The 19,017-nt window shown below is 43.7% G+C and overlaps 1 protein-coding gene across 1 annotated transcript in view; it reads right to left on the reverse strand.

Annotated features, from left to right (window-relative positions):
• Positions 1–19,017, reverse strand: part of SORT1 (sortilin 1) — a 66,085-nt gene that overhangs the window by 37,664 nt on the left and 9,404 nt on the right. Inside the window, exons 2-4 of the mRNA XM_083172933.1 lie at positions 6,357–6,413; positions 5,365–5,438; positions 3,206–3,308 (exon numbers count right to left, since the gene is read on the reverse strand). Coding sequence (XP_083029059.1) covers positions 3,206–3,308; positions 5,365–5,438; positions 6,357–6,413 — 234 coding nt within the window. The remainder of the gene's footprint in view (positions 1–3,205; positions 3,309–5,364; positions 5,439–6,356; positions 6,414–19,017) is intronic.

The raw sequence follows: 19,017 nt of genomic DNA on the forward strand, positions 1-19,017 counted from the left end.
TCACATACCCGGATCCTCCAAATCCGAACTAATGAAACAGCTTCCATGTAACTGGAACAGAAAGAAAATCAAGTACCTCGGCATATACCTGACTCAACACTATCACAAACTTTTTCAGGCCAACTACCCGCGTCTTCTAGAGATAATTAAAACAGATCTGTCCACATGGTCCTCCCACTACATCTCTTGGATTGGTAGGATTAACTCAGTCAAAATGAGTGTCCTCCCGCGCCTCCTATACTTATTCCAAACCTTGCCAATATATATCCCCCTTTATGTATTCAAATCACTACAATACCAAACCACTCAGTTTATTTAGGACAAGAAGCGCCCCCGAATAAGGCTAAAACTCTTACAACGACCCTCCCATCAAGGTGGTCTAGGTATCCCGGACTTCCGGAGAGAATACTATGCCTCACGGCTGTCCCAGAATGTCCAATGGTGCAACCCATGGGGCACACAGAAAGTTTGGGTAAAAATAGAAGCGGACGATTTGGGATTGTCCACTATGTCTTCCCTGCAATGGCTACCTAAAAACAAGCGCCCTCACACAGCTGCATCCCACCCGGTGGTCTCCCGCGCTTTATCGGTGTGGGACAAGGTTAACAAAACACAATACAATTTAGCTCCACTCCCCTCTCCTCTAATTCCGCTATTCCATAACCCAGCCTTTCCTCCAGGCATGAGCCGCTCTTCCCTCTCCAGTTGGCTAAAAGATAACATCTATTAACTTAACGATATCTCAGTCGATGCTAGTTTCCCGCAGTTTGCCGCAATAAGAGAGGGTACAGCAATCCCGAACATGGACTTTTTCCGCTTCCTACAAATCCGGCACTTCCATTCTAAAACCACCCCAACTCTTATATCCAGACCTCTAACATCTTATAAATACATATGTTGGAAGCGAACCTCCTCCGCGGGCCTAATCTCAACACTTTACTCCCTTCTGGAAACTAGCACGGCCTCCTCTCGGGCTCCACATGAGAGGGCCTGGGAGAGAGATCTAGGTCTCCCCATAGATGACGAGGACTGGGAGGAAATTCGCGACAACGCGGCCTCCAGCTCGATATGCGTGAAAATTAAAGAAAACATATATAAGCTCCTTTATCGCTGGTATTACGTCCCATCCAGACTGCATAGGATGTTTCCTAACACGTCGGATAGGTGCTGGAGGGGCTGTACGGCAGAGGGTAGCTTCCTTCATACCTGGTGGAACTGTCCAAAGATAGTTACAATCTGGAAAGAGGTGGAAACCTTACTTTCTAACCTGATGGGAATTGCTGTCCCTCTAGACCCCAAATATTATCTCCTTCCACTTAAACCCCCCATGCTTACCCTACACCAGCATAAACTATTCTGACATATTATCTCTGCAATGACCTGTCAAATAGCAGCCGACTGGAAAAAACCAGATCCGGCCCCAATGCAGGCAATACTTGCCCGCATATGGTATACTTATAGAATGGAGTATATGACCGCAACTATACGCCACTCTCTCAAATCCTTTCATAGGGTGTGGACGTCTTGGATGACTTCTCAGAACGCCCCCCCACCATATATAGACTAACGGAAATCCACCCCCTCCCTCAACCTTCCCCCCCCCCCGCCCTCTCCCTCCACCCCCCTTCCATGCCCCACTGTGACACCACCTGGCTTCCTTGGAAGGGACAGGGTGTCCCGCTGCCACCGGAAGGACGCCCTTTACCCTTCTCTTTTTTGCTTTTTTCTTCTTTTTCTATTTCTTTTTTTTCCTTCTTTTCTCCTATCTCCTCTTTTTCCTATCACTCTCTCTCCCCTTTCTTACCGCCTCTTATAAAAACCAGAAAATTTCCTTCTCTCATCCACTCTTCTCCCCTTTTACTCTGGAACACGACAACGCAGAAAATTAGACTCGTATATTGTTTGCATTCCTTGTTTGTGTGTACCGTGTCGCTGAGACTTCATCTGTTTGTACTCTGACATGTTCCAACAATAAAATGTGTTAAAAAAAAAAAAGTGAACGTCAGCCTGTTCGCCGTTTTTAAGTCGCCACTATTCACTTTTTTTTTTTTCTATGGGAAATTTAGTATAGTTGACAAAAGTGTATTCAATGCTAAAATGGAGAACTGTGTTCACTTTTTGGCCCTTATTCAGATCTGAGTGCAGTACAAATTTGTTATGTGCACTGCAGGTGGGGCAGATGCAACATGTGCAGAGAGTTAAATTTGGGTGGGTTGTGTTTAAACTGAAATCTAAATTGCAGTGTAAAAATAATGCAGCCAGTATTTACCCTGCACAGAAACAAACTCACACAAATGTATCTCTCTATACATGTTACATCTGCCCCACCTGCAGTGGACATGGTTTTGCCCATTTTCCAAACAAATTCGTACTGTGGTCAGATCTGAATAAAGGCCAGTTTTGGTGAAGTTTGTTGTTTTGCTCTCGACATCTTTTTTAGGTGAACTGAAATTTGTACTTTTTTTGGTGTCTACAAGTTAATTTATTTATAAATGGAAGGATCTTGATTATTTTATTTCTTTACAAGCGCCACATTAATACATTTTTTTTTTGCTGTTATTTTATTTTCCTCCATGTTGTATTTGATTGGCATTCTCACTGCCAGGGGTTAACCTGCTCACTGCCAGGGGTTAACCTGACCTCCGACTCCTGTTCTTGGCAGCCCGCTGACATCTATCACCACAATACAGGAGCAAGCAGTGTTCCCATGCTGCTTCAGGTGATTAGATGTCATCGCTGGGGCTGCCGAGAGCAGGAGCTGGAGTTCTGCGGGAACTGAGCTGCTGCTGGATACTCTGCGCCGGCCACTCCCCTTACCTGCCACCACCATCCCCCTGCTTTCCGGGGGCCCCCTCCTCTGCTGCTGTGTGCGCCGGATTAGAACAGTTATGCCGTCAGGGGCAGCGAGCCCCTGACGAGTTGAATAAGGTGAGAGGGAGGGCTGGCGGCGGACAGAGGTGACGGTGGAAGCATAACAAGCGCACCAAAACACTGGGCGCTGCCTTGCGATCGCCGTGCAGTTGAATACTGCCCTTATAAGGAACGTACGGTATGACCTCATGTTGATTTATGGTCTGTTATTCATGTAATGCCCAATGTTTTATTTCCTCCAACTACTCTGTAAATTAGTATTTAGAAAGGGTTAAACTAGTTAAGTTTAACTAAGGAAACAGCTCAGACAAAGTCAAAGAACCAATGAGCTCACCTTTCCAGAATTCTCAGGTCCAAGAGCCATGCCAAACTCTGTGCGTATGTATGTGTTGTTTATGAGAGATGTTATTTCCTGGAAAGTCTTTCCATAATCATCGCTGAAAGTATAAACATTATCAGACACATATTACAAAGAATTTTAGTATTTCTTAATGTTACATTGATGTCAGACAACTGCAAATGTGTATACAATAAATAATACTGAAAGAGGATAAGGGCCAGACTAGCCCACAGGGTTACAGGGACCCACCCCCTCCTCTAGAGATCAGCTTTCATACAATGCACTTGAATTATACATATGTTACAATTAGAGCCAGATTAGGGGCGGCTCAGGGAGTATGTTACCCAGGGCACCCCCTGCTCCCATCTGGGCCCACTGGGGGCTGGGTTTACGCCATGGGCGGAGCTACGCAACACTGCACTCCTAGTGCCGCAGCTCAACATAGTAGGTCAGTGAAAGCAGAAAGGTAAGGAGGCAGGAGGAGCTGTTGCTTAGTGTGAATACCCAGGCAGCCACTGCAAGAGTAGGAAGGAGATGGGGGCAGTGTTCCCTCTAAGCTGTACGTGCGCACACAACTCGACGAGCGTGCGCACAGACATGACAACAGAGTGCACAAAGTAGCAGTGGTCCCTTTTTGCAGTTGTGGACTCAATATGTGTTTCACCCATTAACTACATTGTGTGCTGTGTTTTGAATGTTTAATATCATTTTGAAGTAAAGTTAACAAAAATGATGAACGTCATTTTCCAGTTATATATAAGTGACGCACAAAAATTTAAATTTCCTTCCAAAGTTGCACAGCCAAAATCTTGCCGCACACATCCTTTTCGTAAAATTAGAGGGAACATTGGATGGGGGCAACTATTTATGTGTAACAGTATGTTATAATATGCATTGTGTGAATGTGCTACATGTATATGTTTATTGTTGTGTGTGGCAAAATGTATATATGTGTGGAAGTGTGTGACTTTGTGGATGAACTGTATGTGCAGTATTCAATGATAAATTACGCTATGTGCAGCGAATCCTGTTTAGGAATCGCTGCACATTTGCAGGGTTCCGGAGGGCTGGAGCCTTCGCTGCCAGCCCTCCCTCTCACCCTATTCAATGCCGCAGGGGCTCGCTGCCCCTGACAGCAATTTTAAACCGACGCAGGGATCCGGGGGACGGCGGCAGGCAGGCTGATGGAAGCCTCCCGGCCTGTGGCGGAATGTTTGGGTGGGGGGGGGGCTCCCAGGGACACAGGCGGCACAAGCTGGGAGAGCTGTCAGGGGCGCTGTGGAGGGAGCCCCTGCACTGGTCTTGTTTGTGCATATGTAATGAGGGTGACCAGTGTGAAGTGAATATCTAAATGAGCGGCTCCCCGCCCCCTGCTGGTGAATGTGTAACAAATTTTTTTATTTTAAAAACTTTATTTTAAAAGATTACATTCCAGTTCACCTTAAAAAATGTCGAATGCAAAATGGTGAATCATGGCGAAAAGCATTGAATACACTCTCTGCGAATCCTAGTGAAATCCCCATTGAAATACACCAGCGAATTGCAGCGAGCATGAAACGGAGAACTGGTTGGACTTTACTGTTCGCTTTTGGCGAACAGTGAACATTGAATAGGGTGAATCAGATATTCAGTGAAAAAGATTCACCGCAAAGAATGAAAACAGCCGGCCGGTTCACCAAAAAAAACAACAACAACGGTGAATCAGGAGCATTGAATACTGCCCTATCTGTGCAACAGTATATATGCATGTGTATGTATGCGTTCAGTAGTGTCGAGAGGGGGGGCGAATACTTTTTACCCAGGTCTGATGTAGGTATCTGTGTCCATGCCTGTATACCAAATGTTGGTCTTTAGAGCCCACAGTCTTAAGTGCCACAGGCCCCCCAAATCCTGCTCTGGTTACATAATATGGCATTGGGCTATGATATTTTTCTACAGTGCATTGCTGTTATTAATTTGGTACATGTATCATGCATGCACTAGCAATATTTACTATATAAACTTACCCAGACCATGTACTCCATAATGATTATCCAAGCCTTTACACATGGGTCTCTACCACTGCATTACCCCAGTGGGTCTTGTATGCCCCAGGCTCGACACCAAAGGGAACATTGTACTATTAGAAGAAACAAAACCTTGTAGAGACTTACCTCCTGTATAGACTGGACTGTCCATATGTAATCATAATTAGTGGAATTTGGAAAGTGGTTAGCACAAGGATAACCTAAGAAGGTGAAAATTAAAAAGTTAGAGAGTGTGCAGGTAACATTGGAAATGACACATTAAATCACAATATGATCTTCATATAATATCAAATTACAGTGGTAATGTAATTGGAACTGATTGGCACAATTTCTTTGATTACATTAAGATTTCCATTAAATTGTGTGATCAAGGTTACATTGAAATCTTTTAATAGTTTTCCTTTATTTTCTGATTTTGACTAAGGCCATATGTGATTTGAACTATGGGCAATTTAGCCAGTCAAAAGGTCAACACAAGCTTAAGGTCGAAATGAGTTTTTCACGTTTTCCCCCCAGACAGGCGGAATTTCATTCCCTACCATCCACTAGGATGTGAAGGGAGAATATAATAGTTGTGCCGAGCTAAACTATGTGCATGTAGCAGCACAGATAAGCTGGGTAGAAACTAATACATATATCTACAGATCAATTGATTTGCAGATAGATCTTAAGAGGGATGGGGCAGCGTGTTCTACATACACGCTACCCCGAGCCGTCAGGACTCACATCACAAATAGGCTTGAGCTGTCAATCACCGGCGGCTCCTAGCAGGGCAGATCGCCCATACACACAGCACGATGCTGTTGCACAGCCAACGCAATATATCTGTGAACAACGCCATTCACAGATATATTGCTTGTACACACTGGCCGATGGTTCATCTATATATCAGCCGTTCAATTGAACTAAACATCTTCATACTGCCCAATCTCCATGCATTCCCAGTCATGGGAGAGGAAAAAAACAAAAAACAAACAAACAAAATACAGTTCAAAAAGTAGACCACCAAAATATAGAAGCTTTTACAACTTCAGTGCCAGCATGCCTGTGCCAAATATAAAACAAAAATCATTGCAATTCTCTGTATTTAATAGATGTATTAATTGTAAATTACTTACACCTGTTCCATCACCAACCCAAACCAAAGACAATTCTTTACTCTGATCAAAGGTGCCCTGTACATGTACAAAAAAGGAAAAAAACACAAAACATTAACTACAGTATATGATTCAGTTATACAAGTATGTACAATAATAACATTACTTTATGGTCACATAAATCAGTAAATTAAAAATTAACCTACTACAGATTTTTTTTCCGGCAGGTATTCAATCACGGACGTTTTTGGCCATTTCAGTTCATATTTGCCCATGCTGCTTCAATTTTTTTGGACAGTGAATGGCATGGATGAAAACGGCCACAAGTTTGTAAAAAACACGTGGATTTGCATAAAATTCGCTGATCCACGCGTTTTTAAAAATCGATGCTGGATTTTTTACCCAGGCGAAAAATCAGCACAGAGATTTAATAGGGCAAATTTAATTCTCCCTAAAAAGAGGGCGAAAACATGATTTTTTTGCCTGGTGTAAAATCCGGCAAGGATTGAATACCACCCTTTGTCCATAATAGAAACATCCATATGTGACACTGTACTAAAATGGTCTTTGTGTCCCATTCCCTTTCTTTAATCTGATATTCAAAATATAGCATTTCTACCTAGTAATTTGCCTTTAAACTGGCCCTTTCCTAGTGTGAAATGGTCACCCCAGGGCAATATTCCCAGGTCATCGACCCGGTCTTATTCCCAGGTCAAAGACTAATAATTAGCTTTTCCTTATGAACAGGGGTGTCATACTGGAACTGGCAAAATAAAAAAAAAAAAAAAAAAAAAAAGGGTCCCTAGCAGGGCTGTCATCAAGCCCCGTCCCCAGTACTGCAAATCCCGCAATTTGCGTGTCTTGTGGAGGGGCGGGGCTAAAACAATCTGCATCTTTAGCCCCCCCCCCCAAAGATGTAAATCGCGTGAAATTAACACTGTGGTGGGGGGAGATGTGTGTGGTGGGGGGGGGGGGCGGTATCCGGAAGGCCTTTCCGGGGGGCCGGGAGGGGGACCCGATTTTCGGGAGGGTAGGCAACCCTGGTCCCTAGGCAAGATGGAAGTGGAAGCAAGGAAGAGGTAAGCAACTATCGACCAGTGAGCCTTACATCAGTAGTAGGGAAATTGATGGAAACACTCTTAAAACAAAGAGTTATAGAATATCTCAAAACCAGCAATTTACAGGATCCAAAACAGCATGGGTTTACTGGGGGAAGATCATGTCAAACAAATCTTATTGACTTTTTTGACTGGGTGACTAAAGTAATAGATCAAGGTGGGGCTGTAGATGTAGCTTATCTAGACTTTAGTAAAGCTTTTGACACTGTCCCACATCGCAGACTGTTAAACTTGAAAGCTTGGGATTGGATTCTAAGATAGTTGAATGGATAAGAGCGTGGTTGCAGGACAGAAAACAGAGAGTTGTAGTAAACGGAGTACAGTCAAAGGAGGGAAAGGTTACAAGTGGAGTACCCCAGGGATCTGTACTTGGACCGGTGTTTTTAATATCTTTATTGGTGATATTGCAAATGGAATTGAGGGTAAAATGTGCCTTTTTGCAGATGACACAAAGGTATGCAACAGGGTAGACACACCAGGAGGGGTAAAACAAATGATTGAGGATCTAGGCAAATTAGAGAAATGGTCAAGAGAATGGCAACTACAGTTTAATGCCAAAAAATGCAAAATCATGCACTTGGGTCTCAGAAATCCAAAGACTCAATATAGTATAAATGGCACTATAATGGAAACTACTGAGGAAGAGAGGGATCTAGGTGTCACTATTTCAGGGGACTTAAAAGCAGGTAGGCAATGTAACAAAGCAATGAAGAAGGCAAGTCAGATGCTTGGTTGTATAGGGAGAGGTATCAGCAGTAGAAAGAAAGAAGTAATAATGCCACTGTATAGGTCATTGGTACGACCTCACCTAGAGTATTGTGTTCAGTTCTGGAGGCCATATCTCCAGAAGGATATAAATACATTAGAGACTGTACAAAGAAGAGCAACTAAAATGGTGCATGGCCTACATCACAAAACGTACCAGGAAAGACTAAAAGATCTTAATATGTATACTTTAGAGCAGAGAAGGGAAAGGGGGGACATGATAGAAACTTTCAAATATATCAAGGGCTTTAACAAGGTACAGGGGGGAGACATTCTTCACAGGAAGAGGAGCAACAGAACACGAGGACATGCACTGAAACTAGAGGGAGGAAGATTCAGGGGAAATGTGAGGAAGAATTTTTTCACAGAAAGAGTAGTAGATAAGTGGAATAGCCTCCCAACAGAGGTGGTAAACGCAAATACAGTAGTACAATTTAAACATGCTTGGGATAAGCATATTGATATCCTTACAAAAAATAAGGATCAAATATGGTTTGAGGTAACATGTTTAAAAAAAAGGGGCAGACTAGATGGGCCAAGTAGTTCTTATCTGCCGTCAAATTCTATGTTTCTATGTTAAGATGTCAGTTTGCGGCCCTCCTCAAACAATCCATAGCACTATATCTTTGCTGCTGACTGCATCTGGTGGCGAAAGAGTACCTACTCCAATAAATGCTGCGTGAACATCGGCATTGCATAAAAATGTGAATTAGGCTCTTGGTGTTTTAGGCTTAATAAGATTAATACATGTGTCACGTGTAACGTAAACCGACAACATAGAGTGGATTAAACCATTCTGTGTGTCCAAACATTTTTATCCTATTAAAGATCATCAAATGGACTTTGAGAGTTTGGGCAGGTCTGTTTCATGATGTCATACAGTAGCCGTGCACTGCTCCTCTGGTACCTTTTTGAAGGGCCAGCATATCTTTATTGGGCCCCTTAGGATCTGCTGGGCCCTAGGAAGGCACCTAGGTTGCCTTGGGTAAAATCCACCTCTGGTGTAACTACATGTTTAAATGGATATACAAGTGACAAGAACAACCTGCAGCACAAAGGAATGGAGAAAGGAGTACTCTAACACATTAGCAAAGGTCGCAAACAGAAACTACAGGCCCCACGCACCTTAGAGATGTACAATTTAGAAAAAACAAATGGTAACGATACATAATGTTAAAGGGTCTTTAATATAGTTGCATATGACACCATTATATAAATCTTATAAAATGAATAATACACGCATATCTAAATGATGCTGGATACAAACTAGACGATGTGTACCCAGTACATCTTTACAAGCGATGAAGCAGGGGGCGCTATGCTGCATTTGGTTACATGGCATCGCTAGCAACATCACCCGATTGAGCTGCTTGTACAGAGGATGTCGCTAGCCGCACATTAGGACAATTTGTACATTTTGTCATAACGATTTAGACTGGATCAATTCCATTTAAAGTCATTCGGTAGCAGGGCAAATAGGGATGTAACTCGGTGTGGATTGTATTGTCGACCCGACTTAGGTTGACAGTCATTAGGTTGACACCGTTGGGTCGACAGGCAACTAGGACGACAGGGTTATAGGTCGACATGGGTGAAGGTCAACATGGTTTTAGGTCAAAAAATGCGTTAGTCGACATGGGTTAGGTCGACAGGTCATCATGGGTTTTTTAACCGTTTTTTTTCGACCCGAATGTTAACAATACGACCGTATCCCCTCTCAGGTGAGGTTTTCTATTTTTCCCCACAATAATGCCAAGAATAGTGGATTTACTTCTGCTTTATGTACTGTACTCCTTTATGTGCAGGCAGTTATCTGCGTTAACCAGTGCCTCAGTGCTAGTCACCCGATTACCTTGTGTGGTAGCAGCAGCACGCCTAACATAACTCGTGAGGTGCAGTTTACTACGACCAAGGACATTAATAGCGGTAAAAAGAACCCACAGTACCAAGTTCCAAGTGCCAGGCACAATGCAGTCAATTAAATTGCTCTGTGTATTTAACCTGGGAGCTACTTCCCTGCGATACTGTTTGCATTGCCCTACAGATGCCAGTATTCAATGCTCCCGATTCACTGTTTGTTTTTTTATGGTGAATCAGTTTTTTCATTCCTTGCAGTGAATCTTTTTCACTGAAAATGTGATTCACCCTATTCAATGTTCACCGAAAGCGAATAGTGAATGCCGGCCAGTTCTCCATTTCATGCTCGCTGCAATTCGCTGGTGTATTTCAATGGGGTTTTCACTAGGTTTCGCCGAGAGTGTATTCAATGCTAGGATGGCGAATTGCTTTCTCCCTGATTTTTGCCATGATTCACCGTTTTGCATTCGACATCTTTTTAAGGTGAACTGGAAAGTGATCTTTTAAAATAAAGATGTTTTTTTTTTTGGTGTAAAAAAAAAAAAAAAATCATTTCTGTAAAGGGGCATGCTATTTTTATTCATGTGCTTGAAGCACATTAATATATATATATTTTTTTTTTTTTTTGCCAGCAGGGGGCCAGGAGCCGCTCATTAGATATTCATATATTCACTGCACACTGGTCCCGGCTTCTTACGATCGGGACCAGTGGAGCGTCTCCCTATCCCTGTCCCCTGCCTGCCACCGTCCCCCGGCACCCTGCTGCATTTGATGCAGGGGTTAAAATTCTCCGTCAGGGGCAGCAAGCCCCTGCGGCTTTGAATAGGGTGACAGGGGGGCTGCCAGCGAATGCTGCAGCCCTCCAGAACTCTGCGAATGTGCAGCGAATCTTAAACAGGATTCGCTGCACATGGAGAAAAAAAAATCATTGAATACTCCCCAGAGACTTCATCAGCTGTGAACTTTTCCCAACATTGTATTACAACGAGAGAAGTAATTTTTCATTTTAGAATACAGATGAGAATAAAGGTGCCCATACACGGTACAATTGTTGGGTACGATGAGATACGTGCTCCCGTCACACATCTCATCACACAGCTCAAAAAGTATGTGCTACTTTTTGTACTAGATCTCAACCTATGCAATGCGATGAGTTCAATATTGTATACAATATAGTTTTAGGGTGTTTTATTTAAATAAAGAACTTTAATCTTTGGGTGTCTTTTTATTTACTTATGTATACTATTTTTATTTAAAATGAGCACTTACATTTTCTAGACACCTTACCATTATACTGAAATCCCCGGTAGAGGGATGGAGTTGTTCATTTCATACCCTAATGGGACCTACACATGGGTCGATTTGAGGGCATTTTCGAACGATCTCACTAGATCACTTAGAAAATTTCACCACATCGCTGTTTGTAGGGGCCATAGCGATAGCGATGCGCAGCCTCTGCGCGCCGCTATCACCCAGCGATTAATATCCAGCATGCTGGATACATCTATAATTTCCAGTGTCAGGGCCAGTGTTCTCATTGGCGAACACTGGACTTGATAAATCGCTCAGCACAAAACGTTGACAAATCACTGTGTGCTTAGCGATCTTGCATCACTCAGAACTAGGGTGGCCAATCCCTAAAACGCTGGGATTCCAATCCCGGGATTAGACTGCGCATACGCAGTCTAATGCCAGGCAGCGTCTGAGCTGGTGCTCAGACGCTGCCCGGCTTCTCCTGTCCGGGACTGTGTGGCTCTGCACAGCGTGATGACATCAGAGGTCACGCTGCGCAGGCCACACAACAGCCGCCTCGTCCTGTGTGCACCGCAATGACTTCCCGCAGTCTCCATGAGACTGCCCACCCAGGCTACGTGCATACGCCTCATTCCTGACCCCCGTACCATCGCCCAACGCCCAGGCTGCATCCTCCTTTCTACACACTGAGGCTGCATCCTCCCGCCTCAATAGCCCACCCGACCGGGCGGCTGGGGCAGGGTTTTGTATTAGGGAAGCCAATCTCGGGATCCCGGGAATGGGCATTTTTCAATCCCGAATTCCGGGATTGAAAAAAATGCCCCGGGATTGGCATCCCTGCTCAGAACGCTTCAGCATTTCCCTGTGTGTCCCATTAGCTGTCCTGCTCTTGATCTTGTTCCTACTAGAACAGAGGGAACGCATGTTGTTAGTCTGCCTATTAACAGTGGGACCCATCCCCTTAATTCTAGCCTCGGGCTAGTATCCGTTCTAGCAGCGGTACCCCTTCCCATATCTCATTAGCAATCATTCCAGGAGATTCTAATTTTAATTTACAGATACTACTTTTCTGCTTATTTCAATAACCCGGTCTTTTAAATAAGGTTCTGCATGTAGAACACATATTGACATTGCCTACAATGTTTACTGTTGGTAGCGCTATGCTGACAAGGAAAAATGCAACTTATACCGCTTTCACACTGCCTAAACGTTTTAAAAACCGGTATTTTGAAACGGTATTTAAAACGTGTCTGAGCCTTCACATTGCAGTTGATTACCATTTTAAATACCATTCACATCAGTCAACCTGTTTAATCCCCTGAACACATGTCAAGGCAGAATGCAGGGGACAGCCTATCACAGGTCTGTAGTCTGTCGATTTTACTAAATACAGTTTCAGAGCCATTCTCACTGCATAAAAAAACAGCTCTGAAACGTGTCGGACTTCTACACGGTAAATAAATTCTGGTGCTTTCCCACTGCAGCCTTAAACGTTTTAAAATGGAAAAAAAAAAAACGGCAATATACCGTTTAACAAGTGCGGTGTGAAAGGGGTATTACTGTAAAGCATTTACACAGTTTTCAATGCTACATTTGACCTCGTTTTGCACATAGAAGAATGTCACATTTAGCAGTTTCAGATGTGACCAAAGTGTAGCTATGTAACAGGCTATATTTTGAGCATCTGCAGAAATATTCCATATAGTAATTAATGCATACTTGCCTACCTGACCCTTGAGGGAGAAAATGCTCTGTTCCTGGACTTCCCTGGTAATGTATGATTGCCGCAAGCAGGAGGAGGAGTTTGCAGGTGCACACTAAATATATATGCTAGACCTTTTAATATCTTGCTATATTGCATTTGAGGTTATTAGCATAGTAATGGCCATTAGTATCGGCTTGTCCACCGCGTCCAGGTTACCTCATTAGGACAAGTCCCTAACACTACTCTGGGACAGGTCCAGGGCACAGGGCCCCCAGGCCCGCCCAGCAGAACCACCCCATGGCATCACATTAGTGTGAAATTAAAGTGATAGTAAAAGGGATAGGGGAAATTATATGTGATAGGACTTACCAAGGTAAGAAGTAATAATAAATGTGAAGGGTGCTACATATATATTAAACAAACTAAAGGGGTGATTGAAAGTATACGATATGATGCCATGGAGCAGCCCAGCAACAGCAGCCCAAAGAGCCCTGAGCCCCAAACACGGTCCCACAGACTAACACTCAGCATATATGTATAGTAGGACTTACCCTCATAGTGCCAAGCTGAGGTGTGCAGTCTTGAATGTTGGGACTCCAACCTAATTAAAATCAATTTGGGACAGGTGGGTGGGGTGCAAGTTTAGGAGGAAGGCGTCTCTAGTTCCTTCCAGTGTGTATGAATACACAATATATAGTACATAGGGGGAGGGGCCCTAAACTGCACACCCTGGACATATGAGGTGCTACCTGCTGAGACTTGTAGTGCAGCAAGCAGGAGGAGGAGTTTGCAGGTGCACACTAAATATATATGCTAGACCTTTTAATATCTTGCTATATTGCATTTGAGGTTATTAGCATAGTAATGGCCATTAGTATCGGCTTGTCCACCGCGTCCAGGTTACCTCATTAGGACAAGTCCCTAACACTACTCTGGGACAGGTCCAGGGCACAGGGCCCCCAGGCCCGCCCAGCAGAACCACCCCATGGCATCACATTAGTGTGAAATTAAAGTGATAGTAAAAGGGATAGGGGAAATTATATGTGATAGGACTTACCAAGGTAAGAAGTAATAATAAATGTGAAGGGTGCTACATATATATTAAACAAACTAAAGGGGTGATTGAAAGTATACGATATGATGCCATGGAGCAGCCCAGCAACAGCAGCCCAAAGAGCCCTGAGCCCCAAACACGGTCCCACAGACTAACACTCAGCATATATGTATAGTAGGACTTACCCTCATAGTGCCAAGCTGAGGTGTGCAGTCTTGAATGTTGGGACTCCAACCTAATTAAAATCAATTTGGGACAGGTGGGTGGGGTGCAAGTTTAGGAGGAAGGCGTCTCTAGTTCCTTCCAGTGTGTATGAATACACAATATATAGTACATAGGGGGAGGGGCCCTAAACTGCACACCCTGGACATATGAGGTGCTACCTGCTGAGACTTGTAGTGCAGCAAGCAGGAGGAGGAGTTTGCAGGTGCACACTAAATATATATGCTAGACCTTTTAATATCTTGCTATATTGCATTTGAGGTTATTAGCATAGTAATGGCCATTAGTATCGGCTTGTCCACCGCGTCCAGGTTACCTCATTAGGACAAGTCCCTAACACTACTCTGGGACAGGTCCAGGGCACAGGGCCCCCAGGCCCGCCCAGCAGAACCACCCCATGGCATCACATTAGTGTGAAATTAAAGTGATAGTAAAAGGGATAGGGGAAATTATATGTGATAGGACTTACCAAGGTAAGAAGTAATAATAAATGTGAAGGGTGCTACATATATATTAAACAAACTAAAGGGGTGATTGAAAGTATACGATATGATGCCATGGAGCAGCCCAGCAACAGCAGCCCAAAGAGCCCTGAGCCCCAAACACGGTCCCACAGACTAACACTCAGCATATATGTATAGTAGGACTTACCCTCATAGTGCCAAGCTGAGGTGTGCAGTCTTGAATGTTGGGACTCCAACCTAATTAAAATCAATTTGGGACAGGTGGGTGGGGTGCAAGTTTAGGAGGAAGGCGTCTCTAGTTCCTTCCAGTGTGTATGAATACACAATATATAGTACATAGGGGGAGGGGCCCTAAACTGCACACCCTGGACATATGAGGTGCTACCTGCTGAGACTTGTAGTGCAGCAAGCAGGAGGAGGAGTTTGCAGGTGCACACTAAATATATATGCTAGACCTTTTAATATCTTGCTATATTGCATTTGAGGTTATTAGCATAGTAATGGCCATTAGTATCGGCTTGTCCACCGCGTCCAGGTTACCTCATTAGGACAAGTCCCTAACACTACTCTGGGACAGGTCCAGGGCACAGGGCCCCCAGGCCCGCCCAGCAGAACCACCCCATGGCATCACATTAGTGTGAAATTAAAGTGATAGTAAAAGGGATAGGGGAAATTATATGTGATAGGACTTACCAAGGTAAGAAGTAATAATAAATGTGAAGGGTGCTACATATATATTAAACAAACTAAAGGGGTGATTGAAAGTATACGATATGATGCCATGGAGCAGCCCAGCAACAGCAGCCCAAAGAGCCCTGAGCCCCAAACACGGTCCCACAGACTAACACTCAGCATATATGTATAGTAGGACTTACCCTCATAGTGCCAAGCTGAGGTGTGCAGTCTTGAATGTTGGGACTCCAACCTAATTAAAATCAATTTGGGACAGGTGGGTGGGGTGCAAGTTTAGGAGGAAGGCGTCTCTAGTTCCTTCCAGTGTGTATGAATACACAATATATAGTACATAGGGGGAGGGGCCCTAAACTGCACACCCTGGACATATGAGGTGCTACCTGCTGAGACTTGTAGTGCAGCAAGCAGGAGGAGGAGTTTGCAGGTGCACACTAAATATATATGCTAGACCTTTTAATATCTTGCTATATTGCATTTGAGGTTATTAGCATAGTAATGGCCATTAGTATCGGCTTGTCCACCGCGTCCAGGTTACCTCATTAGGACAAGTCCCTAACACTACTCTGGGACAGGTCCAGGGCACAGGGCCCCCAGGCCCGCCCAGCAGAACCACCCCATGGCATCACATTAGTGTGAAATTAAAGTGATAGTAAAAGGGATAGGGGAAATTATATGTGATAGGACTTACCAAGGTAAGAAGTAATAATAAATGTGAAGGGTGCTACATATATATTAAACAAACTAAAGGGGTGATTGAAAGTATACGATATGATGCCATGGAGCAGCCCAGCAACAGCAGCCCAAAGAGCCCTGAGCCCCAAACACGGTCCCACAGACTAACACTCAGCATATATGTATAGTAGGACTTACCCTCATAGTGCCAAGCTGAGGTGTGCAGTCTTGAATGTTGGGACTCCAACCTAATTAAAATCAATTTGGGACAGGTGGGTGGGGTGCAAGTTTAGGAGGAAGGCGTCTCTAGTTCCTTCCAGTGTGTATGAATACACAATATATAGTACATAGGGGGAGGGGCCCTAAACTGCACACCCTGGACATATGAGGTGCTACCTGCTGAGACTTGTAGTGCAGCAAGCAGGAGGAGGAGTTTGCAGGTGCACACTAAATATATATGCTAGACCTTTTAATATCTTGCTATATTGCATTTGAGGTTATTAGCATAGTAATGGCCATTAGTATCGGCTTGTCCACCGCGTCCAGGTTACCTCATTAGGACAAGTCCCTAACACTACTCTGGGACAGGTCCAGGGCACAGGGCCCCCAGGCCCGCCCAGCAGAACCACCCCATGGCATCACATTAGTGTGAAATTAAAGTGATAGTAAAAGGGATAGGGGAAATTATATGTGATAGGACTTACCAAGGTAAGAAGTAATAATAAATGTGAAGGGTGCTACATATATATTAAACAAACTAAAGGGGTGATTGAAAGTATACGATATGATGCCATGGAGCAGCCCAGCAACAGCAGCCCAAAGAGCCCTGAGCCCCAAACACGGTCCCACAGACTAACACTCAGCATATATGTATAGTAGGACTTACCCTCATAGTGCCAAGCTGAGGTGTGCAGTCTTGAATGTTGGGACTCCAACCTAATTAAAATCAATTTGGGACAGGTGGGTGGGGTGCAAGTTTAGGAGGAAGGCGTCTCTAGTTCCTTCCAGTGTGTATGAATACACAATATATAGTACATAGGGGGAGGGGCCCTAAACTGCACACCCCTTTAGTTTGTTTAATATATATGTAGCACCCTTCACATTTATTATTACTTCTTACCTTGGTAAGTCCTATCACATATAATTTCCCCTATCCCTTTTACTATCACTTTAATTTCACACTAATGTGATGCCATGGGGTGGTTCTGCTGGGCGGGCCTGGGGGCCCTGTGCCCTGGACCTGTCCCAGAGTAGTGTTAGGGACTTGTCCTAATGAGGTAACCTGGACGCGGTGGACAAGCCGATACTAATGGCCATTACTATGCTAATAACCTCAAATGCAATATAGCAAGATATTAAAAGGTCTAGCATATATATTTAGTGTGCACCTGCAAACTCCTCCTCCTGCTTGCTGCACTACAAGTCTCAGCAGGTAGCACCTCATATGTCCAGGGTGTGCAGTTTAGGGCCCCTCCCCCAATGTATGATTGCCATCACCTGTGGTGACAGGCCTTTCTTGTCAATTACCTAGCTTCCCACAGGTGATGGCAATCATACATTACCAGGGAAGTCCAGGAACAGAGCGTTTTCTCCCTCATGGAGAGGGTCAGGTAGGCAAGTATGAATTAATGCCTATGCTGCTAGAAACAAGCAAACAGTAAAGATTTATTCTTTGTGCTATAAATAGCTGTTTAATTGGAAGGCAGGGCTGCAGCTGTGATCAGATAGAACACAAAGGAAGAAACACAGATCACAATCAAATAACATGCAACCACCACAAATATCATACGCATCAATGACCCCCTTCCAGTTCTCCATTTCCATGGTGTATAGAAAACATTACCACACAGACGACATGGGGACAGTGCCTTAGGGTAGTTCATCTGGCAAAGAAGCCGGTTACCTAACACTTACAAAACCAGACAGGCAAGTTGTACAACAGGCTTCAAACACACACACCATATTAAACTGCAGAACAAAGATGCCATATGGATACATAATGCCATTAAACTCTAACACAACATTTTACTGAAATTAGTACTGAATACATTGGCTATTCAACTACTGTATTGATGTGATACAGTGATGCAGTCCCACTACTGTGCACTGTTGGAACAATAAGTTATGAGGCATTTGACCACAAGTGTGAACCTACAATTACCTCTAACAGACTAGGCTATTGTTCTAGAATGCCTACATCTACAGATCTTAAACGCACAGGGAAAGCAGGCTACTGGTATCATAAAAATATGTACACTCTTTTTATGCCATTTCAGCAGAACACATCAAAACAAGAAGTGTCTACACATGATCTAAACACATGTAACTGAAGCATGACTTCCCACTGCAAATCATACGTGACTATCTGTGGAATAAAGAACATTCAAAAGTCAAATGGTGACATCGTCAGTTACACTAAAATTGCTTCTATGACCTCTACCACTAGTAATTCAACTTAATAAAGTGTATATTTAGAATACAAGTAATAACCAGGAATCCTATTTTTTTTTAGCAATCCTTCTACAAATCATTCTGTCTTTCCAAAATCTCTCTGTTAGGAAAACAAGTATGGCTCCAAGACAGGTGCTCATAGCTTTCATCAGATTATGCAAAGGAAGAGGAAGATGTGACATTGCAGACATTGGGCCAAATTCATAGGTGGATGTTGTTTGCATCACTGCCTTGTATGCAGTCACAATGTAAAAATATGCCAATGCCATAGGAGGCATCTAAAGAAAAGAAAAAAAATCTGCTGGCATCACAGATTTGAGTGATCAAATCACCTTGGTGACCATTGGTTGTGATGGTCACACTTGCCAACCATAAGTGAGTTAAGCTGGATACACACCTCAAGATTTGTCTGTCTAATCTGTCCGGT

This window comes from Crinia signifera, chromosome 2, assembly GCF_055691185.1.
Source record: "Crinia signifera chromosome 2, ASM5569118v1, whole genome shotgun sequence".
Classification (NCBI taxonomy): domain Eukaryota; kingdom Metazoa; phylum Chordata; class Amphibia; order Anura; family Myobatrachidae; genus Crinia; species Crinia signifera.